Source organism: Festucalex cinctus, chromosome 16 (assembly GCF_051991245.1).
Source record: "Festucalex cinctus isolate MCC-2025b chromosome 16, RoL_Fcin_1.0, whole genome shotgun sequence".
In the NCBI taxonomy this organism is placed as follows: Eukaryota; Metazoa; Chordata; class Actinopteri; order Syngnathiformes; family Syngnathidae; genus Festucalex; species Festucalex cinctus.
The window spans coordinates 7,499,173-7,520,841 of record NC_135426.1 but is presented as its reverse complement, the minus strand read 5'-3'; the positions used below and the strand labels follow the sequence as shown (position 1 = coordinate 7,520,841).

The 21,669-nt window shown below is 40.4% G+C and overlaps 1 protein-coding gene across 22 annotated transcripts in view; it reads left to right on the top strand.

Annotated features, from left to right (window-relative positions):
• Positions 1-21,669, top strand: part of LOC144003406 (ELKS/Rab6-interacting/CAST family member 1-like) — a 101,076-nt gene that overhangs the window by 11,934 nt on the left and 67,473 nt on the right. For 10 of the 22 annotated variants that reach the window (XR_013278973.1, XR_013278972.1, XM_077499614.1 and 7 more), the window contains exons 3-12: positions 1,337-1,414; positions 2,479-2,634; positions 13,065-13,321; positions 14,491-14,662; positions 15,785-15,859; positions 15,943-16,098; positions 16,204-16,320; positions 17,670-17,837; positions 17,929-18,096; positions 20,604-20,741. Coding sequence is in view for 18 of the 22 variants with exons in the window: in XM_077499614.1 (XP_077355740.1) it covers positions 1,337-1,414; positions 2,479-2,634; positions 13,065-13,321; positions 14,491-14,662; positions 15,785-15,859; positions 15,943-16,098; positions 16,204-16,320; positions 17,670-17,837; positions 17,929-18,096; positions 20,604-20,741 (1,485 nt within the window). In the remaining 4 variants the exon portion in view is untranslated. The remainder of the gene's footprint in view (positions 1-1,336; positions 1,415-2,478; positions 2,635-13,064; positions 13,322-14,490; positions 14,663-15,784; positions 15,860-15,942; positions 16,099-16,203; positions 16,321-17,669; positions 17,838-17,928; positions 18,097-20,603; positions 20,742-21,669) is intronic. The other 12 variants (XR_013278975.1, XR_013278974.1, XM_077499620.1 and 9 more) reach the window with 2 other exon arrangements.

Below are 21,669 nucleotides of genomic sequence, written 5' to 3'. Positions count from 1 at the left end.
GTGTATGTCGCCCCCAGGCTAGCGTCATTGTGCATGAGCCGAAAGGTGGGCTGTCATTTATGGAAGTGACGATTGTGAAAAACATATAGACCCATTCACTACTTAGTGTGATATGGCCGTGAATGTTATCGCCATTCAGTAGTACCGTTCACATTCCGTTAGCATAATGTAGCTAAAAGGCTGTTTTCACGGAGGAAAATAAGGCGACATTTAGCCTGATTGAAACGCCGCGGAATGGAACGTCTGTTCTTCATAAAGTCATTCTGTTCTATCACATTCAACTTTGCCGCCCCTTTCACTTTAAATGTTGCCGTCCACCTCACTTTCACCCCAATAGTTACGACCGAGAAGTGATCGATCTTGAGGTTACTGCTATTTGAAAACAACACATTTTCTTCTAAATGTCAAGATACTCGCTTCTTACCTTTTGGAGTAGAAAGAAAGCCAGCTGTGAATCACTTTTCTAATCCAAGTCCGATCTCAACTCTCTCCACCGCTGAAATGTCAAACCAATGTTCACTCTCGTTCTCGGCGTCGGTCACTATCAAGTTTAGATTTATTTATTTTTCTTGGCACTTGACATTGTTTTCATTTTTTTTTTTTTTTGAGCAGCCTTCCGCGGAGTAACAGCGGGTGTCTGGGGCAGCGAAAATCTGTACTAGTTCCGTCTTCGCGCGACAGGAAACAACTGACAATGACGCGCATGACGTCACATCCCGCAGACAGAGAGCGGGAAATTTGAAGGATTCGGACCGGACGCTTCCTAAATAATATTGGCCAGAGGCTTGTAGGAGTACCCATTGTGAACAGCGAAGATGTTGATCTACTAATTAGAATATGTTTCAGTCATAAATGGTCAAATAAAAAGCCTAAGGCTATTGTTAAGATATTTTTTTGGGAAATCCTACATAGAGTAGCTTTAAGGTGAAACAATGCGGTGTGGTGCCTATGTAGTGTACAATAATATGTATATATTTTTTTATTATTAAAGCACAAACAATGGAAGAGGAAGAAGCAGATTACCTTGGGCGCTGTAGCTATAGTGTAATGTAACAATACGAAAAAAAGGAAACTGGTGAGAAATAAGGAAGAGAATGCGGATATTTGAGAGGCTAGGCAACTTTCTCTACACGGTTCGCTCTTTTGCCAAGGTGAGTTGTGTTCAGCGGCTTTGCTTGGTTTGCGTTGACCTAGGATCAAAAGACAAGATCTGGCATTCGCTCTTCCAACTACAAATTTTGTACTGTAAATTTCAACAATGCAAGCTAAAATAGGTTATTTGGTATGGCTTATAAAATGTGCGATATATTCCAACTCTCAGCTGTGTGTTCTGTAGGTGCGGGAGGGTGCCATGACAGACCTGCAGAGCCAACTGAGAGAAGTGCTGAGAGAAAATGAACTTCTGCGCAGAGATGTAAGACCATTTGTTGACACGTATACAAAAATATCAAAATTCTGCGTCTACAACCAAAATTTTATGAATTTTGTCTTACCCATGCTCCATCTCACATTTTTATGGGCATTGTTGATTATTATTATTATTATTATTATTATTATTATTATTATTATTATTATCATTATTTTGTAAACCTGATCACTAATAGGGATGTAACGATATCCATGATCGCATGATATCACAATATGACGCTCACGATACGATAATTATCACGATGTTGTGGGGAGGTTGGCAGTATTTAAAAAATGTCACAATATTGTAAAAAAACAAACAAACAAACAAACAAAAAACAATATTGTGCTTTTATACATAACAGCAATGCATGTAAACCACCTTCAATCTCTAATAACAATATTGAGGAGCTTATTTGTTAATGCACGCACACATTCAGTTCCTCCACATTTTGGTTTGGTTAGGTTTGGTTGTATTTGTTCATTTTTTCCTTTCAGACATCACTGTGACAATTTCAACATTTCATCATACAATGACAGCATATAAAATACCCGAAAAGAAAAAGGGCTGACGGGATGAGGCCAAAGCTTGAATTGACTCGGTTCACGGGCATATTACATTCCCCTTTATCTGACAATAAGGGTTTTAAACATACAAGGGCCAAAACATCCCTTATGAAAATTAAACTGCACTAAAAAAAAAACTAGCGTATATATACGTATTTGCACGCACGCACGCACGCAAACGCACGCAAAAAAAAGAAAAAGAAAAAAAAAAAAAAAAAAAAAAACTAGCCACCAGAATGTGCTAGAACTGCACAAATAGAAATCAAGCTGACTTTTTTTTTCTTTTTTTTTTCTTTTTTTTTTTTAACAGATGTTCTGCTTTTAAATATCGTGAACATGACGATGTTGTGGCAGTTATAATATCACGATATCACGATATTGCCCTTATCGTTACATCCATCCCTAATCACTAACACACATGGACATTCATGAAAAAGTTTTCTCTCAATTAGTGCCACTCCACGCCACACGTGTAAAAGCCAAACTCTTGCTCTATTATTCCAGTTGGATGCGAAGGAGTCAAAGTTGAGCTCGTCCATGAACTCCATTAAGACATTCTGGAGTCCGGAGCTGAAGAAAGAGCGTGCGCTGCGGAAGGACGAAGCCACGAAGATGACCGTGTGGAAGGAGCAATACAGGGTGGTGCAGGAGGAAACACAGGTACCAAAATAAACCTTGCAAACGTTTTAGATACAAGGGGAATCCAGTCTAGACGTAATCCAATCTAAAAAATATAGACAAAAAGTATAGACGGGGAGAATAAGGGTGAACTGAGGCCTCCCTGATATCTCTTGCTCTATAAGTGTTCGGCAGCTCGCTTGGCAGGAGGTTGGAAAATTGTTCAAGAGAGAACACAGTCGTTGTCACTCACGGCCACACAGTGAGTCATGTACAAGTGTTGTCTGTGCATCTTCACTTGAAAAGAAAATCAACTCTGTGGCAGTGAGAAACTTGCACTGTTCAGTCGTCTTGCAGCCCTGAACAAAGAACATGTATACAGCGGATACGAAAAGTCTACACACCCCTGTCCAAATGCCATGTTTGAACAAAAACTGGAGCAAATCATGTAGAGAGATGATACAATGATGCACACAGGCATACATTCTTTATCCTCTTTGAAGAACAACATGCAAACCCATATCCTCCTGACTACCAGGAAAAAAAATACTGTCCAATCATGTTTATTTTGATATTCCCTAATCTTTGTGAAGTACCGTAACTGGAATACTGCAAAATAAAAAAAAATTAAAAAATAATAAAAAAAAGTTTTTATTCTTAAAGGGATCGTTCGGGTTTTTTAACATGAATCTCAATTTCGACGCACTGCAGCCAGCTAGCTGATACTTCCGCCTGAAGTTGTTTGCCTTTTCGGCGGAAGTATCAGCTAGCTGGCTGCAGTGCGTCGGTTAGCGCTCTACAGGGCGCCGCGCAGTGATACGAACGAACAGAAAAGTAGTGGCTGGCGGTAATGGCGTCTGACTTTATTCAGGAAAGGAGTATTGTGATGGAAATGTATCACGCTTTTGAAAACAAATAGTTTTTAGAAGAAAAACGCTTTATTTCCGAGACCCCAGCCAGCTTGCTGGACTATTTTCCTCTCGTCCAACGTCGAACATGAACGCGTGTCACCGAACGCTGTCAGGGGTAAGTCAGTGCTGATCGCACACACGGGAGGTGAGGATCAAATTGAGATTCATGTTAAAAAAGCCGAACGATCCCTTTAAGCTATGATGTGTCTACTACAGAAGACAAACTTAAATGCTAGGCTCAAATACAGTTAAAATAATTCAAACAATACTTTAATGTGTTCTTAAGAGTCTTATAGAAAACATGCTAACAACATTTAAAGCCTACATTTGTTCAATAAAAAGTCTTATACACTTACTTTTCCTCTTCCCTAAAAAGTGCTTGCACTGAGGGAAGCCCCACCCGTACACATTTGGTATCATTCGAAAGCTCTGAATGTCCTCTATAGAGCATAAAATGAGTTAATTCAATCGTATGCACTGGGTGGGAGATTTAAAAAGGTCCACTACAGAGGACAAATTTGAATTGCTGGTAGTCAGGAGGTTACGTCTGTATTTATTTAGTTATTTATTTATGTAAAAAAAAAAAAAAAAATCTGTATTATACTTCGTATAATGTCTATTAAATTGAGGCAAAAATTTTTTTTTGAATTGTTGACATTCTATTTAAATAGGTTTGGCCGTGAATGACAATGACTGTGTTCTCTCTTACTGTATATTTTTATAAAATAAAGTACTATAGTGGGCCAGATTGATAAAAGCATTTTCATTCATTTCAGTGGGGAAAGATGTTTGGAGATGGGAATGTCTTGAGTCACAATTGTCGTCATGGAACGAGTGAAATCCTTATCTCAAGGCACTACTGTAAAAGGGAAAGGATGAGTCGTTGCTGTCAAACACGCACACATGCTTCTAATAGGTTGTGTGTGTATGTATTCTCGGAGGGAAAACGTGTTAAGACATGAAAGCGTCTTTGTCTTCTCCCATGCGTTCATGTGATATCTCTTTTTCAATTTCATTCTTCCACTCACAGCCTTTTAACCCCGAGCTTCCTTTCCATTTTCATTATTATCGCATCTTCAATTCCCTCCTTTCTCCTTCATTAACCCCCCCCTTCTATTCCAGTCATCCCACGGTGAGTCAGCTTTGTCTCCTTCCCCTCACTTTCCTCATCGACCAATCGCCACGTTAGAAATGAAGCGGCCTGGGTAATTTATGGCTATATACTCCCCGCAGACAGACGCGCACCCGCAGGCATGCCGGGTCACGCCTCCCTCAACCCCCTAAACCCACGTTTAGGAATGCTCACCTCAGGTCCACCCTCCCATGCTTCCTTCCTTCCTTCCTATCTATCACATCCTCTACTCTCGCTTGCAAACCAAAATAAGCTAACAGTCATTCTTATCCACTGCGACAGGGATGCTGTGTAAACAAGTGTCACCATGGCGACCGCCTTCTGCTTTGCACAACAAGCATACACTTGTGCAGTTTATAACCACTTAAAAAAATGCATTCTTGTTGAGAGCTGTGCTGATTATTTCATCTCAGGGTTACATTTTGCTCACAGTTGACTGGGGAGAGTTTCTATTTGAGGATAGAGAGCAAGCAAGTGCATTTTTCAATCCCTCTTTACTGCCTTTTCTCCATGCGGGCCTGTGGAGCAGCCTGGCCATAGAGCTAAAATGCAAGAAAACACTCCAGTGTGACCAAACGCATTCATCCAACCACAAAGTGTGCGCTCCATTCCATCCGTTTTCTCTTTTCTTGTCACTCATGCCACACTACCTTACTGTTGCATTGGTATGATTAGTTTCTTGTTTGATCACTGGAGGAGGAAAAAAAAAAGGGGGGGGGAAGCGCAGGGAAGAAAAAAAGGAGCGAGGAATGCCTGGAATGCTGCAAAGTTCTGGCTTCCTTCTCTTTATTTAATTCTCCTCCGTTGAGTTCTCCCCGCAGGAGCCCGTCTATCTAGCACAGCGGCCAGTCAAACGGTCGCCATCATTTCTCCTTGCACCAGTAGCGAACTAAACAATAACCGCACTGTCCTTCCTTCTCCGGGGCTGCTAAACACTACCGGCTGTACTCCGAGCTGTGTGACGTCATAGCCGGAGTGTGTGCCAATGGAGACGAAAGAGAGATACACAGGGAGAGTGTTTGGAGGAAAGAAGGGGTGTCACGCATGTTGTTTGAGGCTTCTTTCACATGCTACTCTTTTTTTTATTTATTCCTCTTTTGTGTGCGTGGCTGTTTCTGCTGTCTTTTGTTTGTAGGGGTGTGTGCCTGCCGTGTTTGTTTGTGTGTCTGTGTCAGTCTGTGTTAAGCGTGGCTCAGTATAACACAATCGGGCTTCTTATGTAGTATGCTGGATTGTGCGTGAATCTTGCTTGAAATCAGAATTCTCGTTTAATACATAAATAGATTTTGGACACTGCAGCCTTCCCATCTGCAGTGCAGATTTTCCCCCTCCATCCACGACAGTTAAACAGTCTCGCATACTTTAAATAAATGATGGATTAACACAGTTCGGCCTCCCGATAGGAGACAAAACATAGTGGGGAAATGTTGCCTGAACGCACCGCGGCAGAAACCACTCTTCGTGCTGACTCATTAAATGCTTATAATCTGCTGCTCAGCACTTAATGTTATTACATTTGGCTTTGAACAGAGTATTTCTAATTTCATTAAAGCAAAGCCAGTGTCGAGACGCTCCGTCCAATAGAATCCAGCAGGACACGAACACTGTACTGTACATTTGCAATCAAATATTCTGTGCCAAAAAAAAAAGAAGCTTTTCCCAGCAAAACGTATCAGAAAAAAAGGTGGCGAGGAATGGAAAACGAGAATGTGAGATGGATGCATGGCAAATAAAAACGGACCTGAGGGGGAAAAAAATGAAGGCAGTGTTGTGAAAAGGAAGAGTGAGCAATGGATGATGAAGGTGCACGGCTGATGGAAATGAAGAAATAATTGATTGACCTGACGAGAGAGAGTGTAAATGTTATGCATTAAAAATGAATGGTGGGGATACGCTGAAAATAGATCATACTGTATTGATGATGAGTGGTCAACCTGTTTGCAGCGATGACAAATCGGCTTAGCCATGTCATGTCACGTTGCATCATTATCATGTTCTCCTATTGACTCAGCGGCGCAACGAATCCTTATCTTTGTATTTCGCAATAATGTGCTCGGCTGAAGTGGGAAAAAATAAATCACGATTTTTGATGGAGAGATGTTGAAAAAATATTTGCTAGTATGACTGATTTTTGGGAGTGCCAACTGCCACAGTGGCCAAAACATTCCGAATTAAAATCAGACTGCACTCACAAACTAACCACCAGAGGGTGCTAGAACTGCACAAATGGAATACAACATTGTGCTGCTTTTAATATTGTGACATGAGCACGATCATATTGTGGCAATTTTAATATCACAATATTACCGTTATTGTTACATCCCGACATGCCAAAAATTGTACTCAAGTGAGACGACTATTACTACTTGACTTGACTTAACTTAACTTTGAAATAATATGACTCAAGTAAAAGCAAAAAGCAGTCCTCCCAATGATTAACTTGAGCAAGAGAAAGAATTCAGTGAGAAAATTGCTGACAGATAACTCATGAGTAACTGTCTATTTTTATTTTATTTATTTTTTTTAGTGGCGCACAAATGGCAGACAAAATCTAAAATAGAAATATGCTAATTAAAGTTTTGTCCAACAACATCAATTTAAAACAATATTGTTTTTTTATTCTCTTATTTGTTATAGTGGAGCAATAATGTACATTACAATAATGAATATTTCACAAATAAATGTAAATACATCCAATTATAGTCAAAGCTAATTTGCATTGCTAGTCCCCCTACCATAAGGAACATGGCTAATAAAGCAACAACAAAAACAACAATTTAACAAGAATGCAAAAATAAAAATCAATTTGTAATGTGTGGACCAAGGAACAACCTCTGAATGGTCTCTACCTTTCACAAAAATCAGTTTCATCAATGATCTCGCAGCCTTGGCACACAGCTGGTAAATTTTTTATATAGAGACAAAACAAAATTGGACCAAGGATTGAACCCTGTGGGATACCTGTGACAAGATTAGAATGAAAATGGGAAAATTTACATTGATCAAATTTAGATTTTGAAAGAATAACATCAACTAAGGCAAATTCAGCCACACTAAATGTTAAAAAGTAACTTTTTAATAACATACCATTTGCCAGCAATACTGACATTATCATTCAAGAACAACTGGAGTTCTGCCAACATCAATGTTTCCAATAAATAGTGGATTGATGTTTTTTATTTTTTTTATTTTCTCCTGATAGTGAACAGAGAACTCCAACAGATCTGCTTGGCTCTGACTGCAATTTGCATTTTGGTTGACCTGCTGGTTTTATTGAGATCATTGTATTGCAAACGCAGACTGAGACCTTGTTTATGTAAGTCATATTTAAGTGGAGCTCTTGTAGGCTGAAAGGTTGACATTTTTTAGGCTGACATGGTTAGGCTTGTTCTTTTTTGTAGTCTAGCCATCAGTTTTCTATACCGCTTGTCATTCGCAAAGACAGATAAAAATTCAAGAAGTGAGCGGAATGCAGCTGAATGCAACAACTCTGACAGGTGATTTATCCAAAAACTTACTTAAGTTAATGTAAGTGTGAAGTACCCGAGGGTGCCAACTACATTACCATACTGCCAGTGTCAGTGTCATCGGACAAGCTCCGCAAAGTGTTGTGCGCGAGTACAAAGGCGTCCACGGTGAGAACTCGGCTCCGGGCGGACCTGGAAAGGACGGCGTGCTGACTCAGCTGTTTATAAAAAGTCATTTCTTTAAGGCACGTCTGCCTTTGATGCCGGATGCCAACCTCTAAAAAAAGACAGCGACGATCGTCAGTGTGTCATCGCTCACTTGGCTTGGCCTCTGCAGCCTGCACTGTTTTCATCAACCTATGACTCATTATTTCCCCCACCGTGTGTGCGTGTGTGTGCGTGGTGCTCTCTTTCCCCATTTTTTTTTTTTTTTGTATTGGCTGACAGCGAGAAGGAAGCCTTTAAAAATGGTCGCTTGTGAAGCGTGTTGGCTGTGTGTTTTTCACACATGAACGCTCATGCCTAACAGATGGTCCTCAAACCCGCATGTTTATTTAGGAAGGATGGAGGGAGCGAGCGAGGGAGGTAAATAGGTGGAGGGATGGGCGAGGGAGAACAGAGCAGATGGAGAGGATCAGGAGGAAAGGGCAGGGAAGAAGGAAGATTCGGAAAAAATGCTGCTCTTGAGTCTTATTCAAGTTTAGCTTCACTTGGTGTGCTTTACACTAAGAAAAGACAGATTAGCAGGGTGAAGGCTTTGACTTTTCCGACTCCCTCCTTCTTTTCCTCCTTCTACTCTCACTTTCTCCACTTCGCCTGTGAGATTGCTATGTTTGTGTGCCGAGGCCCCGCGGTCCTCATGGCCCTCCTTATAAGGAGCGACTGTGGACAGGAATGAAGCCGGTGCGAAGACATTCCCACTTTTTTTTTCCCCCTCACTCTGTGCATCTTGACATGATGTGAATGTGCTCATGTTAAATACATGTGACAGCTGGCTGCTCTTCTAACGTTTTTTTCCTTGCTTGTGAACCCACCACTGACCCTGATGCTGCATCTCAATGTGACTGATTAGGGTCAACATTTCACTGGAGGCGCCCTTTGGCTGTTTTGCATTCACTATTTACTTGTTTTGACTCCTATCCATACATATTCTTGTCATCCTGATTTGTTGTGCACGCAACAAGGAGAATGTGATACTATTTTTCTCTATCCTCTTTCTTAAACTGAGGCGGATTTTCTTGTCATTTGTCCACCTTTAGATCCTCTTAGAGCGTGTGAGTGGGCGAGCTCGTCAAAGTGCTCGCGGCCATTCTGCACACAAACGCACACTTGCCGATGTATGCGTGTGGGCCCAAATGGTTGCACGTATATGTTTGTGTAAGCGTGACTCAGCCAGTGAGCGAGGGATGAGACGATGACGGTTCATGTTAAAGGACAGATGAGCAGTGGCTGCAGGGTACGAAGAGGCGGATTGGGACGTGTCACACATTTTTCGCACCTCTCGCGTTTTGTTTTTTGTCCTAAATCCTGCCATTGAATTCCTTTTGAATGCAAGATTTGAGAAATCTTAAAGTGGAAGTCACATTAAACATTTCTTGACAATAATCTGTTATATGTAACCTCACTACTCTAAATATGACATTTTGATAAATATTACATTTGTGGAATATGAGTTTTGTACAAAATCCATCCGTTTTTCTCCATCTTATCATTTTGCCACTTGCCGTCGACGGAAGATGACATCATAGTTGTGCAGTGCTCAGGCTACGGGCAATCACAGCTCACCAGTTTTCTGAAGCTGAGATGTGATTGGTTGTTAAATGAGACCTGAGCATCTGTGATGTAATTTTCACTCGACAGCAAGTGGCAAAATGTCTGCCTTCTGATATTGATAAAAACTGCTGGAACGCAATATTAACCAGACTACTGCATTTAGACTAGTGAGGCTACATAGAACATTGTCAAGAAATATTTTTTGGATTGACGACCCTTTAATCCAGGGGTGTCAAACATAAGGCCCGGGGGCCGGATCAGGCCCGCAATGGGGTTTAATCCGGCCCGCGAGATGGTTTTGTAAAGTTTAAAAAAAAAAAAAAAAAAAAGACTGTCGGCCCAATTAATCAGCCGGCCACAATCAAAGCTTATAAATTCATAATTACACAAGTAAGGCTCAGTTGAGAAATGCATCTTGTACATGGAATTGCTCTGAATGTCGTTATTTTAAACACAATTTAAAGTTAGTTTGTTTAAAAAATAAAAACATGAATCAAACACAAACATGCTGAATAAGACACATTCAACTACACATATGACAAGGATTAACGTCCTTATAACTTCATTAACGGCACCCGGCACACAATCAGTGAACAATATACAGGTTTATGCAAAAAAAATTTAGGACAATATTTGTACAGATGCGCCCCACAATTTAGGGCTGGCCCACAAATAGCGAAAATCTGCATGTAATTGACGGCAATGTTTTACAAATTATTTTACAATTTTACCGATCCGGCCCAATTGCGAATATATTTTCCTCCATGTGGCCCCTGAGCTAATATGAGTTTGACACCCCTGCTTTAATCCTTCTTCCTATTGTTAAAAAAATAAATAAATATATATGACATTTCCCTAAAAGGGTAACTCAAGGCAAAAATGTTCTTGGCAATAATATGCTCCATGTGACCTCATTAGTCACAAAGTATTCTAAATCATAGAATTAGGCGCGTACTGATACCTGTGTCTGTATCGGGCCGATACCGGGCTTTATTTCATGGTATTAGTTCTCACGTCCGTGGGCAATACCTGTATCAGCCGCCATTTTACGATCACAAACTAGATACTAAAAGAATAGAAAATTGCCATTAATTTCATGCAATTTTAATGGCAAATATTGTATTGGGATATATCTTTAAAATGATCTGTCATTGTTTTATTGGGGGGGGGGGGGGGGGTATCAAAACTACTAGTTACACTCTAAATTGTCCCTAGGTGTGATTGTGGGTGTGAATGGTCATTTGTCTGTGTGCCCTGGATTGGCTGGCAACCAGTTCAGGGTATGCCCCGCCTACTGCCCGAAGCCAGCTGGGATAGGCTCCAGCGCCTCCGCGACCCTGGTAAGGAATAAGCGGTTAAGAAAATGGATGGATGGAAACTGCTCGTGGTATTGGTACTTGGTATCAAATGGTATAGGTGACTACTCAATAGTTGAGTGGTATCAAACATCTACATCTCTAGCCTATATATTAAAGGCGCAGTCTGCCGGATTCACTAAGGAAAATGCACTTTTTAAATACAGGATGTACACACTTTAACTTTCTCTCAGTCTATACATCTGTGTTTATGTTAATCTTAGGTGGTGATTTCGTCCTAAACCCCCACCCCCCCCAGCCTGTATTTTGCCATTTTGTGTTTGTTTTGTAAACAGCGGGCCGTTTCTGTGGAAAGACAGTGCTTACACCCCTCCAGCCAACCGCAGAGCGGGGGTTGGCGTGTCGCAAACGGGCCGGGCGAACGTGCCGGCTGCGTGATGTCACTCCCGCGGCAATTTGAAAACACGCACGGATTTTTTATTTTCTTCACTCACTCATTCACACACGTAGGCTTCTGTGATTGGCTGGAGGGGTGTAAACACTGTCTTTCCACAGAAACGTCCCGCTGTTTACAAAACAAACACAAAATGGCAAAATACAGGCTTGGGGGGTTGGGGGTTTAGGACAAATAACCACCAAAGATTAACATAAACACAGACGTGTAGATTGAAAGAAAGTTAAAGTGTGTACATCCTGTATTTAAAAAGTGCATTTTCCTGAGTGAATCCGGCAGACAGCCCTTTAATATTAATCAGAATACCGTGTTCAGACTAGTGGGGACATAATACATATAGAACATACATTATCCTCCCATGTATTTATTCTCATCAGATCAGATAAGTGATAACTTAAATGTGTAGCATTGTTCACATTAGTTTTGCATTACAACATATCACCCAAATCAAAATATTTATTCTTTGCCTGCATTTGTGTGAGAGTGCTTGACTTCACATATACAATGTATTGAAAAGAAATATCTTTGGGGCTGGTGACGAAACAGCTGACTCCTGCATGGAATGAGGAGGCGCTTGATGGGTTCAAAAGTGAACAACAATGACTCAGCAGAAGCTCAGAAGAAAAAAATGTGTTTTCTGACCTATGGTCATTTTCCATCATGATAAACACACTGCACTGCTCTTGCCTTTTCATATTTAATCTGTTGTATTCCCATTAGAATTTTTTTTAAATGCCTCCTAATGGATGCCTCAATTATTTCTCTCTCCCGCATCTCCTTCCCTCTCTCAAGTGGTCTGGCATTTCTCGGCTGCATATTCCAGCTGCGTTCGCCAGTGGGAGATCTGGCACAAATGCGTTCTTATCATCCGAACCCCCACATACGAAACCTTCTGAAGTTGGCACTGCACTCACCGACACAATCTGCGTTCGTGCGGAACTGTTTGTTTACCCGAGCTACTCCGATGTGGTTTTGTATGCTTGACGAGAGCGATCGTGCAGTTGTGCGTCCACGTTTGCGTGCCTGCGCCGTTAATTTATGCTGGAATAGTGTGGCCTAGGAAGTAGAATTTTTCTTCTAACGAACATGAACGTGTGCGTGCACGCTCTGCTGAATGCAAGCAGGACTGTTTGTTTGTTTGCAATTAATAATTGTTTTCATCAATGCTTTTGTTGGTTATCGATCCGAGAAAAACAACTCCTGATTCCATCTCATGCATTATTTATTTGTTCAATGCAATGCGAATTAGAGTGATAAATTGCACTTACATTTGATAAATGGCCTTTTTTTTCTTGTCAACAAACCAAATGTGCATTGTAGTTGTCATCTTTATCTTGTATGCCAGTGGTTGCTTGAGATATATATGTATAGCCTCCATTCATTTCTGCCATTTACTGTGCCACCTTCTGTCTCTACCAGCACCTCCAGTGCACCATCCAGGCCTTGCAAGACGAGCTCCGCATCCAGCGCGATCTCAACCAGTTGTTCCAGTCCGATTACTCCGAGACCGGCCGCCTCGGATCCCAGGCCATCTCTCCGCAGGAAATGACTGAGGAGAACATCCTGCGTCTCCACTGTGAATACGAGCGGCAGGCCAAGGAACTTTTCCTCCTGAGGAAGACCGTGGAGGAGATGGAGCTCAGGATCGACACTCAGAAGCACACTTTAAACGCAAGGTAAAGGTTTAATTGTGAATATGTTGAAAATATTTTGCGTAATTGTGTTTTTTTTTTTTTTTTTTTTTTTTTTTACCCTCATTATCGCAATTGCGATTTAATATGGGATTTTTTTTTCAAGATCCTTTTCACATGTATTTTTGTAGAAACAATCAATTAATTCATCTGTATTACAGTAATCATGAGGCCTAAGATAAAAAAAAAAAATAAAGGCGTGAATGAGTCATAAATGAATATGATTGACAGTTAATTTATCTTCTTAACCACTTTGGTTTGTAGCCCTTTAAGCATTCACTACAATAACATTACATAGCAGCCAGTAACGACAACAAGTCAGCAAGTCAAATCCGATTACAACAGTAATGCAAACAAAGCTATGGCTTCATCACTTTTCATGTTTCATGTAACAATATGCAAACATGGACGACAATTCTTAAGCACTGAACTTATCTCGACACGTTATTTTAAAAATAAATAACCTACAGGTTGTTCCAAAATGGTTGACCCCATTCGAAATGCCCATATCTCAGAAACTACTTTTAATGAAACTAAATACACTTTATGTTAAAGGTCATAAGTTTTATTGGTTAAATTTACAAAGAAAAGTACAAATATTTGTTTGTTCTTTGACAGATTTTCATAAATGTTCAATATGAGCGCTGCCTGTGACTCTGCACACGTCGAGTCGGTATTCAAGCTCGTGCCAAAAAGGGCACTTTTCTTGAAATTTTTGGTGCCAAGTCCTAATTTGTTTTGTAGTTGGTGCCTTCTTTGCAAAATTTGTGAAGAAGGCGTGCTGACCTGTCTTCGGTGATGGAGTCCGAGCATACTCTTACACGCAAAATGCCTTTTCTTTTGAAGTGAACGGCATTTCTTAACCTGAAAAGATAAAAATGCCAAATGTTACACACAAAAACTTGAAACGTTTCTACACAAGCTGTGGAAATTTTGAGGTCATTCCAACGAAATGGGGTCAACCATTTTGGAACCCCCTGTACATATAACATACATATATATAACGTAAATAAAAATTACGACAACTGACTGATGAAAATGAATTAGCATTTTTTTTCTTCCCAAATTTCAGCCTTTGTGATTTTAAAAATTGCATTCTGCTACACTGCGATGTTGTTTAGCCCTACTTTAAAGTCCGCTCTCTCTCACCACAGGGACGAGTCGATCAAGAAGCTTCTGGAAATGTTGCAGAGCAAAGGCCTGTCGTCTCGCGCCACCGAGGAGGACCACGAGCGGACGAGGCGACTGGCCGACGCGGAGATGACCATTCACCAGCTGGAAGGCCTCCTGGAGCAGAAGGACAAGGAGATGCTGCTACTCAGAGAGGTGTGTGTGCTTAACACGATAAGAAAGTGTATTCATGCATCGCAGCTAGATAAAGGATCACCATCATATTAAGGCGGCTGTCATGCTCACTAACAAATGATCATCCACCCACTTCCTGTCAACTAGCTTCTTTAATGCAACAATTCCCCCTAGTGGCCAACTATTGTTAGTGACTATTTTAATTTGAAAGTCAGAGAGTTAACTCTATACCATACGTACTTAATATGACCTCATTTTTTCACCATATTTTTACATTTCAATTGACCATATTATATGTTTGTGTGTGTGTATGTGTGTGTGCACATTGCCCTAAGCCATGTCAGCCTACATTGCTTTCACGTGTGTTTGTGATGTTGCCACTGTGCCCCCCGAGAGGTATTTTCTCCCAAAGAGAATCAGTGATGCGGACATTCTGCCCCTCTCCTTTTGTGCCCTCCCGCTCTCGTTTTTCTTTCCTCTTTTCTTCTTTTTGTGCCCCTCTCATCTCACTTCATTTGACTTGTGAGATTGGACGGGGTTACAGCTCAAAAATGAACAGGAAAGGAAATCTGCGTTTCAGCTAAGAACCTCATGTAGAGTGCCTTGTGGTTTCATTAATTCTTCCAAGAGTTTGATTGTTTCCTCCACTGGCTTTTTTGCATTTGCTCTGATTGAGTTTTGACAATGTGGGATGACCGGATCGACCCGCGGAGGCTCAAAGCCGGCGCCTCGGCGAGAGGGAAACATCTCCACCCTGTCTCATCGTCGGCCCCCATCACGCCCTCCTTTCCCACCTCCCCATCTATCCCCATCCCGCCTCCTTTCCACGTGTCTCCCCCCTTCCAGCCTGCGCACTCTTTCCCCTTCTCCCCCTCGAGTCACCCCCACCTCCGTTCCTCTCCCTCCTTCCCTGCACCTTCGCCACCTTCTCATCGCCATTATCCCGTCATCTTCGCCTCCTCCTGCCCTCCTCATCGAGTCCACCTCCAGCACTCGCCATCTTTGATGCGACCCTCCCTCATGCCCTCCCATCACTCCTCCCCCCTGGTTGTCATCCCACAACCGTGTCCTCCTTCACCTCGTCCCTCTCTCCACCCCCGTTCTCCATCGCCCGCTAACACGGGCGCCGTTGTTGCCCCTCAGGAGCTGCACAGGAGGTACGAAGCAGCTCCCGAATCCACCAAGACCAAGGCCCTGCAGACGGTCATCGAAATGAAGGTAAATCTGGAACAAGAGGAAGACCCGCACCTGCTTTGTCAACTCGCTTTTTTTTTTTTTTTTACACTTTCATTTCCCGCCAGGATGCCAAAATCAGCTCGCTGGAGCGTGCAATGAGGGAGCTGGAAGAGGAGGTGAACATGCTCAAGTCCAACGGTGCGCTCAGCAGTGAGGAGCGAGAGGAGGAGATCAAGCAGATGGAGGTGTACCGATCCCACTCCAAGTTCATGAAGAATAAGGTGACTCATTTTAATAACATCACAACACAAGTGGCGTATACGTGGCGTGATTATAGGGCATGATATTGCTTCCTTTCTTGGGCTGTATCTCTCGGGGTGCCACAGTACACTTTCCTCCCCCCACGCCAGGTTGATCAGCTGAAGGAAGAGTTAGGTCACAGCCAGTCAGAGAAGGAGGCGCTAAGGGAATGGGCCAATGAGCTGCAGCGCGAGGCGTCCGCAGTAAGAGACGCGTCTCCGTCTGTTGGCTTTTGTGCTGCCGCTCGCCAGCTCAATTTCGCTTTGCCTCTCATGGCACTTTTGCTGCTTCTTTCGTCCCACTCGTGAGACGGATGTCAAACTGTAACCTCCTCAACTTTCCGTGCATGACGTTTCTCTATAGCTTAGTTAGGCTCGTTGATAGGTTTACTAATACTGCTTATAATAGTTTGGTGTGCCTTAACCAAAGCATTTTTAGCCCTATACAAGTTCATAAAATACATCAACATTATATTTTGTTTTTGCTGATAGGCTGGGAAGTCCTGAAAAATAAATTTCACCTACAACTTTATGTTTACTCTTTGCTCTGCTACTTTATTTATCCCCACCTGAAGATGAATAAATCAGCCTCCAGACTAAGGTTCTTTATTAGAAGCACTGTTCCCCTTATGTTAAAATTTTAGCACATGCCCAAGGAGATGAAAAATTGGAGGGAAAAAAGTAGGGCTGTCAAAGTTAAAGCGTTAACTCATTGATTAATCACAAAAAAAAAAAACATTACATTAATGTTAATGTTAATACATTATGTATTAACGCAGATTAATTGAACTACAGTATTAATTTTTACCTCTGATTATCCTTTAGCTTGACAGCAGATGATTACGTTAAGGGTAGCACAGGTTGTGTTTGAGCAAGAAACATGACAACATGCATTAAAGTTAAGCATTTAATAAATGCTTGCGTGTTACACTCAGAATATTTGTTCATGTCAAACTATTGGGGTCACTTTTTTTTATTTAAATCATGCAAGTAATTTATTGATTAGAAATAGAGGAGGATGAGATGGATATTTAGTGGATCAAAAAATGTGAAAGAATTTACAGGTGCTGTTCATATTTGGCAAGCAAAAAAAAAAGTTGATAAAAAGCCTTTTAAATTAAGGGATTAATCGTGATTAATTAAAATTCTAAGATGTGATTAATCTGATTAAAAAAATGAAATTATTTGACAGCTCTAAAAAAATAAAAATAAGTAAAATAAAAAAGGTCTCAATTTTTCGGGGTCAAGTGCGAGTATTTAGGGGCAGTCGGGAGCCCTGTAAATGAGTGTTGTAATCTAAATATTAGCTGTAAAAAAAAACAACTAGCTAGAACCAAGAGATTGTCCTGTGTATTTTCATGTCGCACACTCCTTCAAAACATTTCAAAAGGCTTCCCCCACTATTGTTTTGTGAACAAGAGTAAAATATAAAACATCCTTATTAATGAAGTCTCCTCCTCTTCTTGTTGTGTTTTATTTTATTTTTATTTTATTTTTTTATTTTTATTTTTATTTTTATTTTATTTTTTTGTGTGTGTGTGTGTGCGTTGCAGATGGATCAGGTCAAACAGGACCTGAATCGCAAGGACAGCGAAATGTTGGCTCTCCGGACCAAACTTGACACCCTGAACAACCAGTTTTCCGACAGCAAGCAACACGTGGACGTCCTCAAGGAGTCGCTCACCGCCAAGGAACAGAGGGCTGCCATATTGCAAACCGAGGCACATTTGAGCTCCTATTTAAAAAAATAATAAAAATACATAATGTCCATTAGATGTGATTATGTTGACCTTCTCAATGTGACGTACGTAGGTGGACGCGCTGCGCATCCGCCTGGAGGAGAAAGAGTCCCTTCTGTCCAAAAAGAGTCAGCAGATATCAGAGATTTCGGATGAGAAGAGCACGCAGAATGGAGAAATAAGCGACCTCAAGGACATGCTGGATGTCAAGGAGCGCAAAGTCGTCGTGCTTCAGAAGAAGGTAAGTGGCAGTTCTCGACAAGTGCAAAATTGGTATGTTGACAAAAAAATTTTTTCTTATTCTGTTTTTTAGAAATTTTATAATTTTAGCACCATTAATATTTTAAAGCATAGATATGAACCACTGCTTTCATCCACATTACAGCGATAACTAGCAGGTAGTCACGAAGCAAAATGATAAGTAAATTTGAAAGACTCAAAACTTCTACTAATACTACTGGGGGGAAACAATTATTTACAAATTTATGGCATTTATTGTTGTTTAGTTGTTTGTGTTTAGTGTAATAGTAGTTGCATACATGTTCTACTGGCTTGTTGTGCATTATTTTGTTGAATTCAAATATATTGTTTATTGTTATATTGTTTGTTTAGTAACACCACCCTATTGCTTTGTATTATTAAGATAATTGTGAGGTTGCTATTGGCTATTGCTAATGAGTGTCTTCAGAGCACTGTATGGGATTAATTGGCCTGTAATTTTAAACCACAAACAGTAGATGGCGCTGTGACACAGGGTATTGGAAAAACTGCAACACTCCCAGGGAACAAGATTAAAAGTGCTATTTTACAAGAAATAGTTGTCTGACTAAATAGTTGGTTAGCTACATATGTGCAGAACAACAATATAGACCTAAAGTACATTAATTTCATGAAATGAAAGTCACATGTATCATTTATTATTATCACCATTAGTTTAGTAGTGGAGCGGTCAAGTGCATTCTTTTCAAGTCTCCCATAAACAGATGGAGTTCATGAAGGACATAATTACCAATCCAACAGACAGCTCTGAAGCAAGACAGGGGGGGAGGAGAAGAGAGCGAGGGTGTGTTTGAAATGTAGATGAATACTAATGAGCTGCCCTTCTTCAATAAAAGATGACCTCTACGCTTCAAATAGAATACAGTCAACTGTCTGAGTGGGTGAGAGTGACACGCGCTGCCGCTCCCACCCGGATCGCATCTTTCGCAGCTTCAGCTTCATTTAGCAATTTGTGTACGCTAAAATACCTTCTGAGGGTTATTATTATTGCAGCCAAGGAAAAAACGGGTACTCCGACGACAATTTTGTATGAGTGTTACCCATCCAACACTTCAAGAAGTGCAGAAGGGATCAAAGCCTTGCAGCTTTTCAATGTCAAGCCAATGTGTATGCGTGCACGTGCACGTGCGTGTGAGGAGAGCGAGCTGTCAGTCAAGCTGTCAAGTGAACACTTGATTAATGAGGCGCTGGAGTTTTACTGCGTGCACGCACAATACACCCCATGAACGTGGGAGTTTTCTTTTTCTTTAACTTCAAGACATCGATTTTTATGTCTCAAAAGGATCATAAAGAAACAGAAAGAGGTGGATATCTGGTTTTATTTAAATGTTAACCTTACTTTATATTTGCATATTTCCCGTCTTCTTCCATTAAAATCTTCTCTTTTTTTTTTCTTGTCCTGCTCCACCTTTGGTTTCATTTTTTTTTTTTAATGGTAACCACACTAAATAAACTATATATATTCCTTTATTACACATGTTGTACATACATTTACTTGTCAGTTGTTCAGTTTTTTTGTTTTTGTTTTTTTTTGTTTTGTTTGTTTTTTTTGCTGAATTTGTCTTTTCACAGACGGTTAATCCAGATGAGTTTGCAAGGAAACCAAGGGATAATTGTAGGATAGAGAAAAAAATGAATGAATTAATGTTGTCTACACTTTATGAACCAAAGTGTTGAGAGCAATTTCTTAATAGGGGTCGAACAACAAAAATATTTTTTGTAGATAATTATAATGTGTAAAAAAATCCAGGTTAAAAGTCGCCTTTATTGCGCCAAAGAAATTGATTCACATAAAGACATGTTTTGAAGGACCAGCATGGAAACAAAAATAAATGTTTAAAAATATAACTCGCCATTACACTGAATTTAGTTGTAATTAGTGGCAGCCCTGCACGTATTGTTCTTCAACAAACCAGCCAGTCCAATGTTTTATTCCATAGCAAACTGTTCACGCGGTTGCCCTCGTTTGTGGTCACGCTGGTATGAATATATTAAGGACTAGCGAAGATCAGATTAGCCAAAGTTATCGCGGCTAACTGCTGTTTTCATTGACTACCAGCTCGTTTTGTATGAATTCTGTGTCACCATCTTGTTTACACATTTTGCTAGGGCAAGTCAAAGTCCTCTGCTTCAAATGTCGAATTGTAAAGTCAGTTCATCGACCTCTTAATATATTCTGTATATACCTCTGACTCCCATGGAGACGTTTTAGAAAATCATATGCTTCATTGGAACATTTTTGGGAAGGCCTCAGGTGCGCAAAGGCATGTTTGGAACAGGCATCAAACACCTTTGGGACACACCACAAGCTAATAAAGACCAACATAATATTTTCTTCCATTTTCACTTCCAGTAGACGTGCTGGCCATTTTCCCAATACTTTTGTCCACAGCCTTTTTTTTAATTTTTTTTTATGCATTCCCCCACTTAACAAATGTGAATTATGCATGTATTTCTTCCCCATGGCAGATTGAGAACCTCCAGGATCAGCTGAAGGACAAGGACAAGCAGCTGAGCGGCCTCAAAGGCAGAGTCAAGTCCTTACAGACGGACACCACCAACACTGACACGGCTCTGGGAACACTGGAGGAGGCCCTGTCCGAGAAGGTACACGACGCCGGTCGGTCATCGCCGGATGTTGAACCGTCCGACCACTCGCGCTTAAAGATAGCAGGAAACGAACTAATAATCGCATGGGTCCTTATTAAGTGATTCACTGAATGTGTCCAGTAAATAAGAACCAAAAAGACATTTTTGTTCAGATCAGGGTTATTATAGTTTGGGAATTGTTCATTTAAGTTAGTTTTTTGTTTTGATTTTTTTTTTTTTTTTTTTTTTTTTTTTAAGTTAGTTTTAATTAGTTTTCAGGATGGTTTTGTTAGTTTTTATTAGTTTTGGTTATTTAAATGCTTAGTTTTAGTTAGTTTCAGTATTAGTTTTAGTTTTTTTTTTTTTTTTTTTTTTTTAATGTATATTACTTAATATTCAAAAACCACCATGCGAGCAACGTCATCTGAAGGTGCTTTTCTATTGTTTGCTGCTAGATTACGTCACTTCTTTGTGAATCATTTTCAGTCGTCCTTATCACGGTTAATATCAGAATAAATCTACTTGAAAATTATTTAAAATCATCCCCAAAGTCTCATGCATTAAATTAATTACCAAAGACGAAAACGCAGGACATTTTTGCTATAATTATAGTTGGTTTTAGTTAGTTTTGTCAGCATAAAATGTAATTTCAGTTAGTTGTTGTTTTTTAAAAAGCATTTTCGTTCTGATTTTATTTCGTTAACGACATTGTTTTTTGAATTTTAGTTTTAATTTTTTCATTAGTTTTAGTTAACTAAAATAACCTTTGTTCAGATACACACTGCACATGTTTTTGTACAGTTCGCGCACACACATATACAGGAAGCAAACCTATTAATTGTTTAGTCACTAATACTCAGGCCGGTGTGTTTATTGGCAGGCATAGGTGACCGTCATCTACTTTCCCAAGCTTTTTCTCACTCCTCATTTTTATTGCACTGGAAGT